At 44.8% G+C, this 18,088-nt stretch overlaps 1 protein-coding gene across 1 annotated transcript in view; it reads right to left on the bottom strand.

Annotated features, from left to right (window-relative positions):
* Positions 1–18,088, bottom strand: part of SCFD2 (sec1 family domain containing 2) — a 457,870-nt gene that overhangs the window by 376,489 nt on the left and 63,293 nt on the right. The window contains exon 4 of the mRNA XM_006164377.2: positions 13,025–13,200. Coding sequence (XP_006164439.1) covers positions 13,025–13,200 — 176 coding nt within the window. The remainder of the gene's footprint in view (positions 1–13,024; positions 13,201–18,088) is intronic.

The raw sequence follows: 18,088 nt of genomic DNA, 5'->3' as shown, positions 1-18,088 counted from the left end.
TCTTCCCCAAATCTATGTGTTGAGATCTCGCTGTGATAAGATTAAGAGGATGAAAACTTAATCCAAGTATGGTGTTGAAAGGTGGGTCTTTGGGAGGAGACAGGATTAAGGTCCTTAGGGCTTCATGATTGATTCCTGGTAGGTTTCGCAAGGAGAGGAAAGGAGATGAGGACAGAGACGCATGGTCACAGACACCCCGCTCTGCTCCTGCCTCTGTGATGTGGTTTCAGGGCTCTACCACACCCCCCACCACACGTGGCCCCTGGGCCTTGGACTCCAAACCCCAAACTGAAGGAACCTCTAGTTTTATAAATTACCCAGCATCAGATATTTTTTATTAGCAACAGAACTTACTAGAACAGCTTACCTAAGCAAAATTGTGTCTTTTTAATGTCTTTAATATAAGCCATTGCAAATAAATCCACCAATACATTTCTATCCTAGTGAGAAAAGAATAATGATACTGTTGGCAGCTGACATTCACAGAGAACTTTATTTACAGCAGACAATATTAATTCTCTGCACATCTCATCCAACTTACTAAAGAGATACTAAACAAGTACAAAAATAATGTATTTGCATGAGAGACAGGGCAGAAACACAAAGAAAATTAAAATCATTAACTCCAACTCAGTTAAAAATAAAGGTTAAATAAATAATTCTTAAAACAATAAAATTTCTAAAGAAAAAAGGAATCGCAATTTGGAGGTCATTTAATTGGCACTTTTACAATCTTTGTTTCTAAACTTTATCACTTCTTTTTCTCATTCTATTTTTTTGGGCTAAGTAGAAACACACTGAATTCCTTCTTTCAATCAGTTTTTAAATTATTCTTAAGGAAAATTGTAATAAGAACCATTCAGAACTATTCTGATCAGTAAAGAAGAGTGCTTAAGATGGGTTCTCTTTTTTTTGGGGGGGGAGGTTTTTGCTATAGGGCACATGCGCTCGCCAGACAGAGAGAGACAGAGAGACAGAAAGCGAGAAATCACCCCCCAGGGGGGATGACCATGCCGCAATCCCATCTCCTCCATTCTCCTCTTGGGATCTTGGGCATGCACACACACGCACCCGGCGTGAGTTTTAAGCCACCGGGTCCAGGATGGGAACCACAGTCGACTGCATGGGAGTCCAGTGACATAGCCATTACCCTAACTGCTGGTCCCTACGATGGGTTCTTTACTTAATGCAAGAATCAAACTTAAAGAGAGCTTTCCTCTAAAAAGTTATGTTTATGGGATTACTGCTAATATATATTTTTTATTTTTCTCAGTAATGCGTTAATCTGAAAGAAGGGCAAAAAGAAAACAAATTAACCAAACAAAAGTTGCCTAGAGAGCAGGCCAGCATTTGGGGTGAAGGTTAAAGGACTGGATCCCATAAGGCCAACAGTGCGGTTCTGAGTCGCGGACTCAGTGGCCAGGCACGTGTGCATGCATGAACAAAATCCCAGCAGGAGAATGGAGGAGAAGTGACTGCGGCATGGCCAGCTTCCCTGGCGACTTCCCACTTTCCCTCTCTGTCTCAGGTAAGTGCATATACTCCATGGCAAAACTTTAAAAATAAAAAAAGCCTAAAAAAAATCCTAAAACTATTTTATACATACTAAAGTTTTATGTAATTATCTTCCTTCTACTCTGCAAACACCCTGATATATTCTACATGTACAAATTTTATCAGATTTTTGTATTTTATAATGTATTGGGTTGTTGGTGAAGTCACGATGCATTTTTGCACTAAAAAATACATCGTGACTTTTCCAACAACCTAATAATTCTACCAAAACTAAACTTAAAGTATACAAAGTAAAAAAGTATACGTATCATGTAATCAATATTAGATAACAGAAAAATTCTGTATTGTTGAGTGAAAATTAATAGCTAAAAATGTCAAACTCAAAATTTTTCCACTTTGATTTTCCAATTTTTTTCTATTTAAAAATTATGAATTCAAAAGGTTACAAGAAAAACAGACTTCAAATACTTATTAATGTACCAAATAAAATAACAATACTAAATAAAATGATACAACTCATTAAAAAATGAAATCAGACTACACCAGCCCTAAATGAACTAATTACTAAAAGGAATCGTTTGTACTGTCTTATAAAATCACAATCACTTTTTTTAAAATTGCATGGGTGGATAATAATAGAAACAGCTCCATGTGGTAGGGTGGTGATCCACCAATTTTTAAACACATATTTTCACCTGAAATAAGCTTTTTGGCGATCTTGCCCATTTGCTACAGAGCTCAAGGCCGACCCTGACGTGCAGGGGTAAAGCACAGTGCTTCAAGAGCTGGATCCCACAGGGCTGATTGCAGTTAGAATCCTGGCCCTGGTGGCTTGAAAAACATGCCTGGCGCATGTACGTGCATACCTCAAATCACATAAGTCCAAAGGAATGGAAGAAAAAGATGGCGGCATGACCACGCCCCATCAAGGACTGCTTTCTCTTTATCTCTTTCTCTCTGGCGAGTGTATGTCTCTCTAGCAGTGAAAGAAAAAAGAGACAACTCAGTATTGGGAAACTTTTAAAAAGAAAGAAAGAAATGTTCCTGCATATTATGTTAGTGAACACTCCTGGTAAAAACATATGGTGTAACCAATACATAATGGCCCAGTTGTGAATATTTTTCTTCCTGCACAGTTATGAAATGACCTAAATTACTCTGAAAGTATTTCCGTCATGTTTGGAAAAATGACACTGCAACACGAAACTGCAAGTTATAAGCCACGGCTGCTCCCACCGGACAGGACTTAGCAAAGAGAACACTGTGGAGAGCTGCACAGGGTCCCCTTGAGGAATGTTTCTCTTTAGGAGATCTGGGCCATTCACCATTCATCACTTCAAGGGCCAACACACTCCGGACGAAAAAAGACAGACAGACTGATCAGCGTTCACTCAGCACTTCCCACTTCGGCAGAGACTCTTAACTCAGAAGTAGAGAGCAGCTGCGACAGGGGATCCCGTGACACAGACATCCAGTCGGGGTGCTCAGGTGAACCGGCTCTGCCAGACCGCTGCAGTGAGCCCTGCCAGAAACTAGAACAGTTCTTGAAACATTTCTCCTACGTGTGAGGATCAGTAGCCTTTGACCAAAAACAAACAAATAGAAAAACATAACAATAACAACTCACTTTCTATTTCCTCGGTAAATAATTAACCCAACCTAGCTCTTTGGCAGTGGTAAGAAATGGGAAGTGGAAGAGAAATCTACGCACTCACCCAAGTCCACAGTCCAGTCGCAGGGACACAGCAATGCCAAGCTTCCCGACAGCACCCTCCGAATCTTAGGTCGGAAGTGCTCTAGGTACTCAGCTGGCAGGGTGCCTCAGGGTGCTGTGTAACAGGCACAGGAAGACTTGGCTCCTTCGAGGCTGAGGAACAGGAGGAAGGGGCAGGAGGGACAGAGAAAGGAAGGAAAAAGAAAGAGCTGGCCAGCGTTCTGTCCTTCCATCCTGAAACCCAGATAAAACGTAACTCCCTTAAACTAGAGACCTGTCGGGACCTGACCACAGAAACAATGGTTGGCAGCATGTCACTCATTCTGGACTTTCCAGTGACACTGAGACGGCATCCCTCAAAAGAGAGGCCGGTCCTTTCCTATACGGACGGGCCTTCAGGCTGATAATTCCACCCTTTCATTTCCTGAAAGTCAGGGTCAGCTCATGAAATGCACAGTGTGAACTGCCATGCCTCACTCTAAACTGTCCTTGTTCAGAGCATCAGTGAAGGCGTCACTGGGTTTCACAGTGGCTTTCCGATTTCCACAGTCTAATGAAGAAGGACGTTTACAAGGTGTATATTGTTAATGACTGCCATGTCCTGCCTGAAGTACCAACATGGTTTATGAAAAGGATCTTTAACAAAACTGGAGATAGTTTAGTTTTGGGGGGGAAAAAATGAAGGAAAAAAAAAATCCCAGCAACCACAGGGGTGGCCGGCATGGTACAAATAGCTAGCAGGCGTGTCTCAGGATGGAAGGCTGACTCAGTGCACTGAACCATAAGCCGGTGTTATTTCCCTCTCGGTCAAGTAAACCAGAATGGTGGCACCCTTCTTGGCTTTCACAAACTGAAGACCCACCCATGCGTACCTCGCCATTGGCATGAAGTCTGTCTTTGGAACTTTTTTTGTAGACCCGCAAAATGTTAAGAACCAAAATTGTTAGCCTTGACTGCACTTTGCCTGATTACTAACTCTGGCTTGCAGCTGGAATAGCATATGATATCATCGCGTCTACGGTCGGCCCAGTTTAAAAGCAATGGTTTCTATAGCTTATGTGTCCAACTCACTTTCTAATCAGATGCTGGGCACAGATCCACCTAACTCCAAACCTGGACATGTGCCCTCCTAGGCAAAGAAACAAGAAGTCCGTGGGTGTTATTTTTTTTCTATATCCCACTCTCTCTCTCTTTTATTACTCAAAAATACAATACCTTAATGTCATAGGGAAGAAGAACATGTTCAATAAACTGTTCTGCAAGAAAAAAAGTAAAACTGAGATGGTATATCCCTACAGGGAGATGTGTATATCACTTGAGATTTCTGTCAAAGTCTGACAGGGAGTAGAACTTAAGATGAAAATCTAAACCGAATGTCAAATTGATACACACACACACACACATATTTATATTTATACCAAGAAAAATGAATTAGTGGGAACACTGCGTTTTAGTGATCCTAGTACCCACAGAGATAGTGATCAGTTTGCGTGCATGTAAACAGAGCCTGTTTCTAACGGGTTATGTAAACCTCACTGTGTTTTGAAAACTTTTTACCCTGATGCCTGGGAGCCAGTGTAGGGAGAGTGTGCGAGAAAGTGGCAGCAGCAGCTCCCATATCTCGCTCCAGGACAGTGCTCCTGGGATGCATGGTAGCAATGGCGTGGCTTCAGTATCACAGAGTGGGGTTAACCTGGCTCTGATCCTAGTGTCAGGACCACAGTCAAACTCACAACTCATCCAACCTCCCCACACAATGCTAGACTTCAAATCAGCAGTTTGAGAATCACTGATCTAAAAATTGGTTTTCAGGGGACCAGCAGATGGCATAATGGTTACATTGCTGGACTCCCATGCAGTCAACCATGGTTCAAATATCAAACCCAGTGGCTTGAAAGTCATGATGGGTGTGTGTGCGTGCCCAAAATCCCAAGAGCAGAACGGAGAAGAAAGGATTGCGGTGTGGCCATCCCTCCCCCTGGGGTGGGGGGGGGTGTGATTTCTTACTTTCTATCTCTCTGTCTCTCTGGAGTGTGCACGTGCCCTGTAGCAAAAAAAATCTCTCTCAAAAAAATTGATTATCAGTTGGGGCAACAGGTGGTGTAGTGGTTAAGGTGCTGGACTCCTATTTGGCCAAGTGTGGTTCAAGTCTTAGACACAGCAGCTTGAAACCCAAGCCAGGCACATACGCCTGTGTGCCCAGAATTCCCAGATGAGAATGGAGGAGAAGGGATTGTGGTGGGGCCATCCCCCCGGTGGGTGATTTCTCACTTTCCCTCTTACTAACTCTCTCTATGTCTCTGGTGAGTGCATGCACTCTATGGCAAAACCTTTAAAAAAAATGGTTGATCAGAACTTAGGACTCACACATCTCACAGAGGAAATACTGTACATGCAATACTGAGGGACTCAGACAAGTCTGTGAAATCTTTCTTGGTCCTGTCTCCCTGAAAATATTACACATAATAATAATGTAATGATATTCAACCCACATTACAAAATAAATTCTATGTACATCCAAGAAACTGTATATGTTCCAGTTTTTTAACTTCACGGTCCAGCAAAAAGCATGTGTCCAATAGATTGTTATTACAGAGAATGAAATGGAATCCTGGCTTTTTTTTTTTTTTTTTTTTTTTTTGGCAGAGTCTTTTCAGCTCTGTCCCTCCACCATTTGGAAGTGACACCTCTCTTGGCAAAGAATTAGAGGGCAGGGGTTTCCCTGGAGAGGAGAGAAAGTAACGGAGAGAAGATTTATATTTCTGAGCACTGGTAAAGTTACTAGCTCTGTCTGTAACTGAGACAGAGTCCCTGGGTGATCTTCACTGTGAACACAGCGGGGAAGACGGGGCCTATCAAGTGATGGAAGAGGCTAACCGTACGCTCCTGAGGACCCGGCTGATTAGGTACTCAGAGCTCCCCAATCCCTAATGCCCTTCATCTGGGACTTTTTTCCAATACATTTCCTGGAGAAATTTTGAAACTCTAAGATTGTAGTGTTACCCTAAAATAAGTTAAATCGTCATACCCTGTTTCCAAATATCCCAGAATCTGGTGATGTTTAACAGCACCAACCTCAAGACAATCCATCATTTTGACATCAACAAAATAAAACTGTGGTTCAAAATGAGTAATAAGCAGTTGTGAGTAAAATGTCTTAGGTGTTTTTGATCAAACTGACTTAGATACACACCAGGTTTACAAAGAAGAGCTCATTCAGGCTCCACTGTGGTGGTGCACACTGGCTGATGGGTCCACACGGGAGCCCCGATTTCCCCCAGCTCACCTAAAGAGCTGGCTGCAGTGGTGGTGGCCCGTGATCCCAGCTGCTCAGGAGGCTGAGATGGGAGGCTCAGCCTTGGCCAGGGAGCACAGCATGGTGAGGCCCTGTGTGAAAGAGCCAGGCCCCTGGTGGCACATGACTGTGGTCCCAGCAACTCGGGAGGTAGCAAAACCCATCTGAGATAAATAAGGAGAACAATAGAACTCGACGATTCAGTATTTGGACATTTCTACTGCTTTAAAAATAATAAATATCGGTTCATTTCAATTAGGATCATCTGTCATGATTTTTAGCAATGTAAAGGCACTGATTTTAGGGCTGGCCCTGGGACCTGGTGGTTAAGGAAGTTAGATCCCCAACATGGCTTACTAAACAGTTCAAATCTGAGCCCCAGAGGCTTGGAAAACTTGCTGGACACATGTGTGCATGCCCAGCATCCTGACAGGATGGAGAAATGGAGAAAAAGGCCGACAGCACGACAAGGCCCCATTAGGAGGTTTTTCTCCCTACCCCTCTCTCTCTCTGTTCTTCTGGTGAAGAAACATGTTCTCTGGCAACAAACAAACAAAACGATACAGGCCCTGTTTTCATATTTAAATGATCATACTCGTCTGTCATACAGAGACCCAAGTTACGTCAACCTTTCAGTAACCCACTCATAAACATCTTCCTAATCCAAGACTTCACAGCGCAAGCCTAAGATATCAGCTCCAAAGCTTCCCTCAATACTCGACAGCATGGGAGATAGTTCAACGTCACTGAAACCATCGTGAAATTGTCTTGGATATGCCATTAGTCATATGCCAAAGTAGCCTGACAAAGGGTCACCCTCCTAAACTCGCAGGAAGTACTAGACGGACCTAAGCACCTCAAGTAAGCAACCTTTCATCATTCTCTTGGCCAGTGAAAGCAAACTGCCACTCAAATGCACAGGGGCTTTGCCAGCACGATTGAGCCAGGAAGACAGCAGTCAGGCCCAGGTCTGAGGGGATTTTCATCCACCTATTACCTTTAAAACCCCATTTTGTTGACTCTAATAATCAGTAAGATTTATTAAACAGGGACCAGCAGTTCGTGTGATGGCTATGTCACTGAACTCCCATGTAGCCGACCACTGTTTGAGTCCTGGACCCGGTGGCTTAAACTCACACGGGGCGCATGTGCGTGCATGCCCAAGATCCTGAGAGGAGAATGGAGAAGGGATTGTGGCATGGCCATCCCCCCTGGGGGGTGATTTCTTGCTTTCTGTCTCTCTGTCTCTCTCTGTCTTTCTGGCGAGTGCACGTGCCCTATAGCAAAAACCTCTCAAAAAAAAAAAAGATTGATTAAAACATAAATCATTATTTAATGAGCTCCTAAGCTAGATATAAACAGTTGTAACCAAACTAAAGACATGATATTGATTTCAGGATGTACTCTAAATTCAGAAATGTTAAGATGTGAAAAATGGACATTTCAGAATCAATGAGAAGTGGTAGGCTTCTAGTCAAATCTGTCCTTTCAGTATTTAGCACAGAGAGTGACCTTTGTGGGCCAGCAGGTGGTGTGGTGGTTAAGGTGTTCATCCCACATATCCAACTGCATACCAGACTCGGCTTGGAAAAAAAGAAAAAAAGAAAACAAAACCACCAGGCACATGTGCATGCATGCCCAAAATCCTAAGAGGAGAGTGGAGGGGAAGGGACTGCAGTATGACCAACCCCCACGGGGATGTCTGTTACTGGCAAGTGTACATAGCCTACAGCAAAAATTTTTTAAAAAGGAAAAAAAAAATGTGTGACCTTTACTATTTTCAACTTAACCTTCAAAAAGAAAGGTTGCCTATACCCCCATCTTGTTTATTGCAACATCCCTTTTGTATACACCTGATAAATATGAAGTGGTAACTCATAAATCCCCACATTGGAAACATCTTATTCAAAACAACTACCTGTTACTCTTGGGATGCCAAAGGGGTTACCAAAAATGGAACTCCTCCTAGCCCTGGATCCAGACTGGTTGAGAAATAAAGCAAAGTTTAATAAAGACAGGAAGCCCAAATCACCTCTAACACAGGGAGCAGACTGGGTGGAGGGGGGTCAGGTGTATTAGCCATGTGCACAAGCTAACAGAGGGCTCAGGAACCAGGCAACCTTGCTCTCCTGGTCACAGGCAAGCACTGACCAGGACAGGCTTCCCATGAAGGAGCAGGGCTGACCGCCTGCTTCCTGCTGCCAGCTCACTTTAAAGAAGGGAGGAGAAAAGAGAGCAGCTGCCATGCAAGGAAGAGAGACCTGGACCCTGTAGAGCTGAGCCCCACCACTGTCTGTAGGCCAGGACTCCTCCTAAGAGGAAAGGCAGAGCCTTCGGGCATCTCCATCAGAAAATTCTCCTCTCACAAGGAAAGAATAGAAGCTCTGAAAGAGGCCCAGAGCGTGGTGAGGAAAACCCTCCGACGTGGAAATCAGAAGTGAAGAGAGCTGTTTTGTGCTAACACTTGCCTCTGCAGGTATTTTTGATGTAATGTAAAGAGTATGCTCTACATTTTCCCTCTCAAGGGACACCCTATCAAAATCACTCCTTAATATCGAAAGGACATCTCGTCTGACTTTGGTGACCATCACTGTCTGCATCCCGTCTTACTCTGCATCCAGATGGTACAAGCAGGGTTTGTGCAAGTACAGTCAGCACTGGGGGACACTCAACACAGCTGAAGACCCTGGATACCAAGGCCCTTCCCTAAGAGAGGCAGAGCAGTAGAAATTTCCTCCTCGAAAAACTCAATATTGCTTATTATCAACAGCTAAAAACAAGGCATTATAAAACAGGACCTCCCAGGTACCGGTCAGGAGTGGCACAATGAAACTGAACTGTTACAGTCCAAGCTGAGCCATGTGGCTCGGGAGAAGCCCTAGAGGACTCGGGAGGTCAAGCTCACCCATATACTGGAGAACTAGCCAACATATGATGACTTACTGTAAATGTGTCTGGCTTATTATAGAAAGAGATATTCTAAAATTCAATATATTAAATAAAACTAATCTGATAGAGATGACTTTGGCAACTAATAAAAAGTATGCCTATTTTTCATTGCAAAGACAGATAAATTTTTTTTGAGAGGTTTTTGCTATAGGGCGCGTGCACTCACCAGACAGAGAGAGACAGAGAGACAGAAAGCGAGAAATCACCCCCCAGGGGGGATGGCCACGCCGCAATCCCTTCTCCTCCATTCTCCTCTCGGGATCTTGGGCACGCACGCACACGCGCCCAGCGTGAGTTTTAAGCCACCGAGTCCGGGACGCAAACCGCGGTCGACTATGTGGGAGTCTAGCGACATAGCCATTATGCTAACTGCTGGTCCCAAGACAGATAAAATTTAAAAGCAGAGCAATGTTTTACCTGGATTATTGAATGTGTTTAAAACTAATTTGCCAAGTTGGATTTCTTTATTGAAATGTAAAGTTTGCATAAAGAAGTAAATGGAGATGAATGATATGCATAGATTTATCAAGCAGGCATTCTGGAGACTACAAACACAGCTCTTTCCTTTGCTACATGACCTGATAGCACTGTCTAACCACGATAAATTATACTCACTAAAAATATCTTCCTGGCCCAGGCATGGTGCCGTACAATACCTTAAGGCTCTGCCATCCTGGAAGCCACGTGGAAGACCAGAATTCGGGTCCTGGGTCGACCTGCTCGTGCTGGGTGAGTGCTTGTGTACCATGATCCCAACTGGCTGCGAAGGCTGGGGAGGATCATGGCGTGAGGCCGTGTTGAGGGTTCTTATCACTCTCTCTCTTGATAATAAATAAAAATGACTTTTGTAAGTATTTTTTTATGACAATTTGCATGGAAAACCCAGCTATAGTATAAAAACAACAGGATTAGAATCTAGTTTTAAAGAAAAATATCATGAAGCACTATCAAACAGTAAATAAAAAAAGATAGCATTTAGTAACATTTTTCTAGCCGATGCATTCTTCCTTAATAAATCTTTAAGAAGAAAAAACATAGATGAGGATATATTAAAGGCATCGCTCACATCAAATCAGTTGCATCTGTGATATTTTTGGCTCATCTGAAAGAAGTGATAATGACGATGACCATCACTCGAGCACTCAGTACCTGGCAGGCACTGTGCGGAGCGATGCACTCACATTATCTCACGACAGCACCACGGGGTGGATACTTGATTCCTATTTAGATGAGGAAACGAAGCCAAAACTGTCTTGCACTGTATCAAAAAGGAATTCACTCTGTTAGCTCCAAATTAAATAAATCTGCATTTTGATTGAAACAAAGCAAGGGACCAGCAGATGTCATAGCAGTTATACCACTGGATTCCTACATGGCCGACTGAAGTTCAAGTCCTGGACCCAGAGGCTTCAAAATCATGCTGGGTGTGTGTGTGTGCATGCCAGAAACTCCTGAAGGAGAATGGAGGAGAAGGGACTGCGGCATGGCCATCCCCCCTGGGGGATGATTTCTAACTTTCTGTCTCTCTGTCTCTGACTCCTCAGTGAGTGCACATGCCCTACAGGAAAAATCTCTCTCAAAAAAAAAAAAAAGCTACTTTGTAAACACATTCATGCATAGAATCATAAACATATTCATGTTCAAGTTAAACTTATTCCTTTCTACACTTTAAACATGAAACACAGAGTTTGACCATTAGCACACGTGTACACAATGCCTGAAAGACCAACCATGACACCGGACCTGCGAGAAAGAGCCAAGTAGATGCTTCACGTCCTTTGCCTGCTTCAAAGCTATACAGTGCTAGTGAGTATTAGATACTCCCCAGTGACACTCAAAAATGCCTCTCTTTTGAGCACATATTATCCTTCCAAATCAGATTCTTAAATCTGTCATTTCTCAGGATCCAAGTCAAACGCAAGTCACACTGATCGTCCTCAGACCTGCTGCTGGCTAGATCTCCAAACCACTGAACCAAGCGAGAGCAGTAAGGAGAAGAAATGCAAGAGCCTATTTTAAATTGTACATCTCCAGGGCGGCTTCTCTTTTTTCTAACCAAAGCTGTCTATAATGCTACTTAGGCCATAAAGTCAACACGGAGGTTTTAGTGAGGGTAGCCTGGTAGAAAGTTGTGGAAATCGGTCTCCATAGACATAAACAACTCAGGTTGGCTGAGATTGCTCAGGCTCTCGAGTCCTTTGAGAAGAAGTGAAAAGTTGCCCTCCTCCTCAAAATCAACTCGAAAGCTCTGCTTTCAAACCAGAGTCTGTGAGAGGCGCTGACCAACGGCGATGACTCGTCACACCAGATGGATGAGAGTTTACTGTAAGAACCACGAGCATAGGCAGAGAGCCATTCCCGCGGCCAGTTTACACGTCCACCCATGCTAAACACCAGCAGGCAAGGGCCAGAAGTGACCAAGTGCCATGCTAGCCAGAGTGATGTGCAATTAGAACAAAAGTAGGATTTTTGTGTTTTCAATGTTTACTTCTTTTCCCATCTTTTTATGTTTTTTTCTACTTGCTCAAAGAACCAAACCAAATACCACAGTCACATCTAATAGTCGACATTCTAGCATGGAACAAAGGATCCCTAGCATTAATTATAAATATAAATACAAGATTTAACATCGTGTCAAATTTCGTCCTGACCTCTCCTAAGTTGAGGGATTGTCCTTTGTGGGAGTACCTTCTGCGAAGCCTGTTTGGAAATGCTTGCATCAGCTTTGGAGCCAGAGGCTCCCCCTCGAGGCCACCCTGTGGTGAGCAGCAGCAGGGTAAGGAAACTGTCCACACGTAGGGAAGGGGCCTGGTGAGCAATGGGGGCTCAGCGCAGGTTACCAGAGAACAGGGGTGTGAAGAAACAGAGGCCCGATGAGTGTGGGGGCCAAAGCCGGAGGAGGAGGCTGTCCGCGCACAGCAGGTGGCAGGGCGTGGTAGGGGTGTCAGGTGGAGAGGTACCCACGTGAGGTGGGGGGAGCACAGAAGGTTGGGGGGGGGTATGAGGACCCTGAGCAAGGTGAGGAAGGTGCCCAGGACTGAGGGCCTGTGTGAGATGAAGGACATGCAGGCGGGAGGCAGGGGAAGGGGCTAACCTAACAGCCCAGCACAGGCTGTCCCAGAGAGGGGCCGAGCAGCCACGTGCAGGCCAGGAAGCGCACACCCAGGACACAGTATCAGAGCCGGCACAGGGTGCCATGGGACCCAAATGGGGGACGGCCATGGCAGCGGCTCACAGATCAGCAGAGGTGCAGTGGGGAGGCGATGGGAGCACAGTGGGGAAGAGGTTTGCGGGGGTTGGTCAAGTCCTCGAGAAATGTTCTCAGTATTGGACGAGAAGCTGAAGATGTCATGGTCAAGAACTTAAAAACAAAAACAAGAAACAAAGCAGGGATGGGAAAAGTTCCCGCTTGGATTTTGAGGCTACACAGCGAACGCGACACAGGACACATGTCGGCAGTATGACTGATGACTAAGACCGTCACAAATATCAACGTGCCTCCCTGGAAGTCGAAACTATTCATATCCCAAGAAGCTCCCATAGCAACATACCTGGAGAAGGAGCCTTTCGAAAGCCAGGAAGTTGTCCCACTTGGCTGTCTGCGGGTGTTTCAGAGTCTGAACCGTGGCCAGCCCCAGCTGTAGGAGCCCACAGTGATTCATTAGAGCGCTGAGGTTGTTCTTGAAGAGCTGAATGTAGGATGTGAGCTGGCCTGGCGTGACTCTCCCTGGAGAAACATAACAATGAATCAGGGTGCCCTCTTCCAAGAGTAGCAGAAATCATGAGGCGGCCATTAATAAAACCACTGTCATGTATTTGCTCAGAACTTCACAAGCGCCCCTGAGCTATCACGGCTCATGCAATACAGTAACAACAGCAAAGCTGATACTAACATGCACCTGCACTTTACAGTGAGACAACTGGTGTTAAGGGATCTTGCCAAGGCCCACTGCTAGTAAAATTCATTTTATAGGAGCCAGTGGGTGGCATGGTGGTTAAAGGAACTGGATTCTCACATGGCTGACCATGGTTTGAGTCCCAGACCTGACAGATTACATTCTCACCCTCTCTCTCTCACTGTCTCTCTGATGAGCACATGTGCCCTATTGCAAAATTAGAATACTAATAAAAATAATTAAAATTAAATAACAGTTCCACAAAAAAATTCATTTTTTAAATTGTGTTTTTGGGTTTTGTTTTTTGTTTTTTGGGTTTTTTTTTTTGCTATAGGGCGCATGCACTCACCAGACAGAGAAAGACAGAGAGACAGAAAGCGAGAAATCACTCCCCAGGGGGGTGGTCACGCTGCAATTCCTTCTCCTCCGTTCTCCTCTCGGGATCTTGGGCACGCACGCACACGCGCCCGGCGTGAGTTTTAAGCCACTGGGTCTGGGAGGCGAACCGTGGTCGACTACGTGGGAGTCCAGTGACATAGCCATTACGCCAACTGCTGGTCCCAGAAAAATTCATTTTATAATTCTGAAATACCCTATAAAAAAGCTTTCCATTAAGGCACACAAATCTCTGTTGAGCTCAACTTGGAGTACGTCTCTATGACCTAAGATATAGTCATTGAGGTGGTGAGAGGGTATGATTTCTAATTGTGTGTGTGTACACAAAATTAAGAGAGACACCTTTTATGAATGTAGCTAAAACTTTATCACTGACATAGTTCCTGACAATGTTCTTGAGGACAAAAGCTGTCTGTTAAAGGGAACAAAGATTTATGAGGACCCAGGGTGGCAAAGACAGGACAATGAGAAGTCAGAAAAGAGTTTGGTATGGGGAACAGAGCATGTCTGCTACGGCGATCACCCAGACGCAGGACAAGAGAACCCACCTCAGAAAAGGCTGGAGACGGCACTGCACACGCACGCATGCACGCACACACACACACCCCCCACACACCACGCACACACACACACACCACACATACCACGCACACACACACACCCCCCACACACCATGCACACACACCCCCCACACACCACGTATGCACACACACGCACACACCACACACCACGCACATACACACACACCATACACACCATGTGCGTGCACACACACACACATCCCACACACCATGCACACACACACTCCCCACACACCATGCATACACATACCCCCCCCACAAACACACAACCCACACACCACGCGTGCGTGCACACACACACCCCCCACATCCCAGGCACACACACACACACCCCACATCTCAGGCACACACACACACACCCCACACCCCAGGCATACACACACACCATACACACTGCGCCCCCCACCACATCCCCCCCCACATCCCAGGCACACACACACACACCCCACATCTCAGACATACACACACACACACACCACACACACACACACACACACACACACCCCACATCTCAGACATACACACACACACACACCACACACACACACACACACACACACACACACACACACACACAGCCCCCACACACAGCTGAAGGTTCTATCCTTCAGAGCCCTTAGGCCCACCCTTTGCCTGTGGCAGTCCTCAGGCTGAGTTACCCGCATTCTCCAGTCTGTAACATTTCATTCCTGCCTATGCAAAAAGCTCCCAGACACCAGATTCCTCCCGTGAGGCAAGAAGGCAACAGGGCCAGAGGTGCGTCACTAGGTCATCCCTGCATGCCTCCCATGCCATGTGCAGCTTGCTCTTTGACACTGAAATTCAAGTTTGTCTGTCTGCTCTGTTGTTTTTAAGTAAGAGGTAATAAAGTCACCACATTTATTGGGCACCTTACAACATGAAAGTGCTCACACAAACAGGCCCTGTTCCGACATCGGGGCAGCTCCACGAGGCGGCAGAAAGGCGTGCACTCTACCTCACACCCACCTGAGGTGCTAGGAGCTGGGTCTCACCCAGTGTTAATTTTTTAAGAGAGATTTTTGCTACAGGGCAAGTGCCCTCAGAGATACAGAGACAGAGAGACAGAAAGCAAGAAATCACCCTCCACGGGGGATGGCCACATGATAATACTTTTTCCTTCATTCTCCTCTTGAAATTCTGGGCATGAACACACGCACCCAGCATGAGGTTTAAGCCAACAGGTCTGGGACCAAACTGGTCAATTACATAGAAGTCCAGCAACATAACCATTACGCCATCTGTTGGTCCCAATAAATGTTTTTTTTTTTTTTTCAAAAAACCTAAAAGCTCACAACCTTTTTTTTTTATCATTTTATTAACTTTTTGAAAAAATTTAGGATTTTGGAGTCCCTTATTACCAGTTTATCAGGGTAAACAACTAAGAAAATGAGACCACAACACAGCAAGATCCTGTTTAAACGACCCCCCCCTCCCCATCCTCCCTACCAACAGGGCCAGCAGATGGTGTGGTGGCTGAGGCAGCTGGACTCCCGCATGGCTGACCATGGTTCAAGTCCTGGACCTGGTGGCTTGACAATCACGCCGAGCATGTGTGCATGCATGCCCAAAATCCCAGGAGGAGGGTGGAGGAAAAGGGGTTGCAACATGATCATGCACACATGCCCTATGGCAAAAACCTAAGAAAAATGGAATAAACATATTTTATTAAGAAAAACACACACACACACACACACAAACCCCCCCCACACTACTAAATACACACACACATTTGTGAATATACATATGTTTGACATTTTTAAACTTTTTAATTCTATTTATTTCTTCCATGAGAGACAGAGAGAGAGAGACAGAGAGACAGGTATCCCCATCAGGATCGCCATGCTGCAATCCACCCCCAGCTCCTGCCAGCCCAGACCATGGGCACACACATGTACCCAGTGTGCTCAAGGAGGTCTGTGCCATGAACCCAGGACCTCTGGCTCACGGGTCTAGCTGCACCAACCACTGCTGCAGTACCATCTGGGCTCTCCAAGTCTGGAATTTAATCACGACTTTCCAGAAAAATAAATGGAAGTCAACTAATTAATTAGCAAAAATGCTATAATGAGACTAGCACCTTGAGTAAAGCTTCATAGTTCATACCCACTAAAACAGCAAGTAATAGGACCAGCAGTTAGCATAATGGTTATGTTGCTGGAATCCCATGTAGTCGACCGCGGTTCGAGTCCCGGACCCGGTGGCTTAAACTCGCGCCAGGCATGTGTGCATGTGTGCCCAAGATCCCGAGAGGAGACTGGAGGAGAAGGGATTGCGGCGTGGCCATCCCCCTGGGGGGTGATTTCTTGCTTTCTGTCTCTCTGTCTGTCTCTGTCTTTCTGGCGAGTGCATGCACCCTATAGTGAAAACCTCTCCTCCCCCCAAAAAAAAATCAGTAAATAACTAGACCCAGGTGCTAGACAGGTAATGACCATTAACTCACACTTTCCATTTAGGAAAAAGTACTTGTCAAGCAGATTTAAGAAGATTTTAAAATGTCAAGCCAGAAAGTTTTGGAACACATTTTTAAGAAAAGCTTGTTCTATATCAAGAATATACCATATATAGCAGCTTTTTGAAAGGTTACAAATTAACTTTAAAAATATTTTTTCCAGACAGCTCCTGTACTCGCTGAGAAGTAGTTGTCAAGTAATAAAAGCTATTAGGTTTCATTTGTTACATTTTCCAAGAAAGAGAAACAGGCTTCTGATTTCAACTTAGCTAAGAGAAATACACTAAACTTTAGCAAATGTCAATTCTATACATTTTTTTAAATTCATTAAAAACTCTTGGGTAAAAAGATACAGATTTGGAAAGTAAAAGTATTTAATATTACATATTAATACTCTCTGGGAGCCTTACGATATTGAATTTGATAGAATTCAAGTACATTATGGAGCCTATTCTTCCAATTACTTCAGATACTTAACAAATTATAGCTCTCTCAACATGATTTGTGGTTTGGCAAAATACAAGCAAAGTATCTACACTTACATCATTCTTCCTTGGCATGTTTAAAATAAAGAATGCATTATTAGTGCCAGGTTTGATTTCATCCTAACACCGATGAAAGGAGCAAACCGTCAGAAATGTTGACTGGAACAGTGTACTTGGCGATTAAATTTAAAAATTAAAAAAACCGTCTATAAGAAATGATCATCCTGTCTCTGCACACCTATTATTGACCGTATTCCTGAAGAAATGACTAAGAAAGCCGCGTGTGTAATTTAAGTAAACACATGTTTTAAGATGTGCTTTCCCAGAAATCGAATACCAGCTTTTCATTTTGGCCGTTTCAATCATGTCATAGTATGATAAAGGCAAGGCTACTAAAACATGTACGTGTAACATGTTCTGGTAAAACCTGGCTCACGTACCACCGGCAAACGACAGGTCAGCGTGACAGGGAGGTCGCGTCTGCTCCCTGGCGATTCTGTCCCGAGGTAACTGTGCTGTGCCATCATGTCACAGCAGTGGGAGGGACACAGCGAGCCGCCAGAGACGGAGTACTGTGTGACCTGCCCGTTCGGCCCAGCCCTCCTGGCTCTGGGGACCACCAGCCCCACCCGGGAAGTGCTTGTTGGACTCACCGTGACCTTCCGTAAATTCTGCCTTTGCCTCTCCAACTCAACAAGCCCAGGTCCTCTTATGCTCCGTCCCAACCAGCTACCTTGAAAGTTCTGTATTCATTACAATATTATTTATAGAAATAGGGCAGGCCTGC

Source organism: Tupaia chinensis, unplaced genomic scaffold, assembly GCF_000334495.1.
Source record: "Tupaia chinensis unplaced genomic scaffold, TupChi_1.0 Scaffold143615_1, whole genome shotgun sequence".
NCBI classification, from domain to species: Eukaryota; Metazoa; Chordata; class Mammalia; order Scandentia; family Tupaiidae; genus Tupaia; species Tupaia belangeri.
The sequence above is the reverse complement of the archived record's forward strand: the minus strand, read 5'-3'. Positions and strand labels throughout refer to the sequence as shown.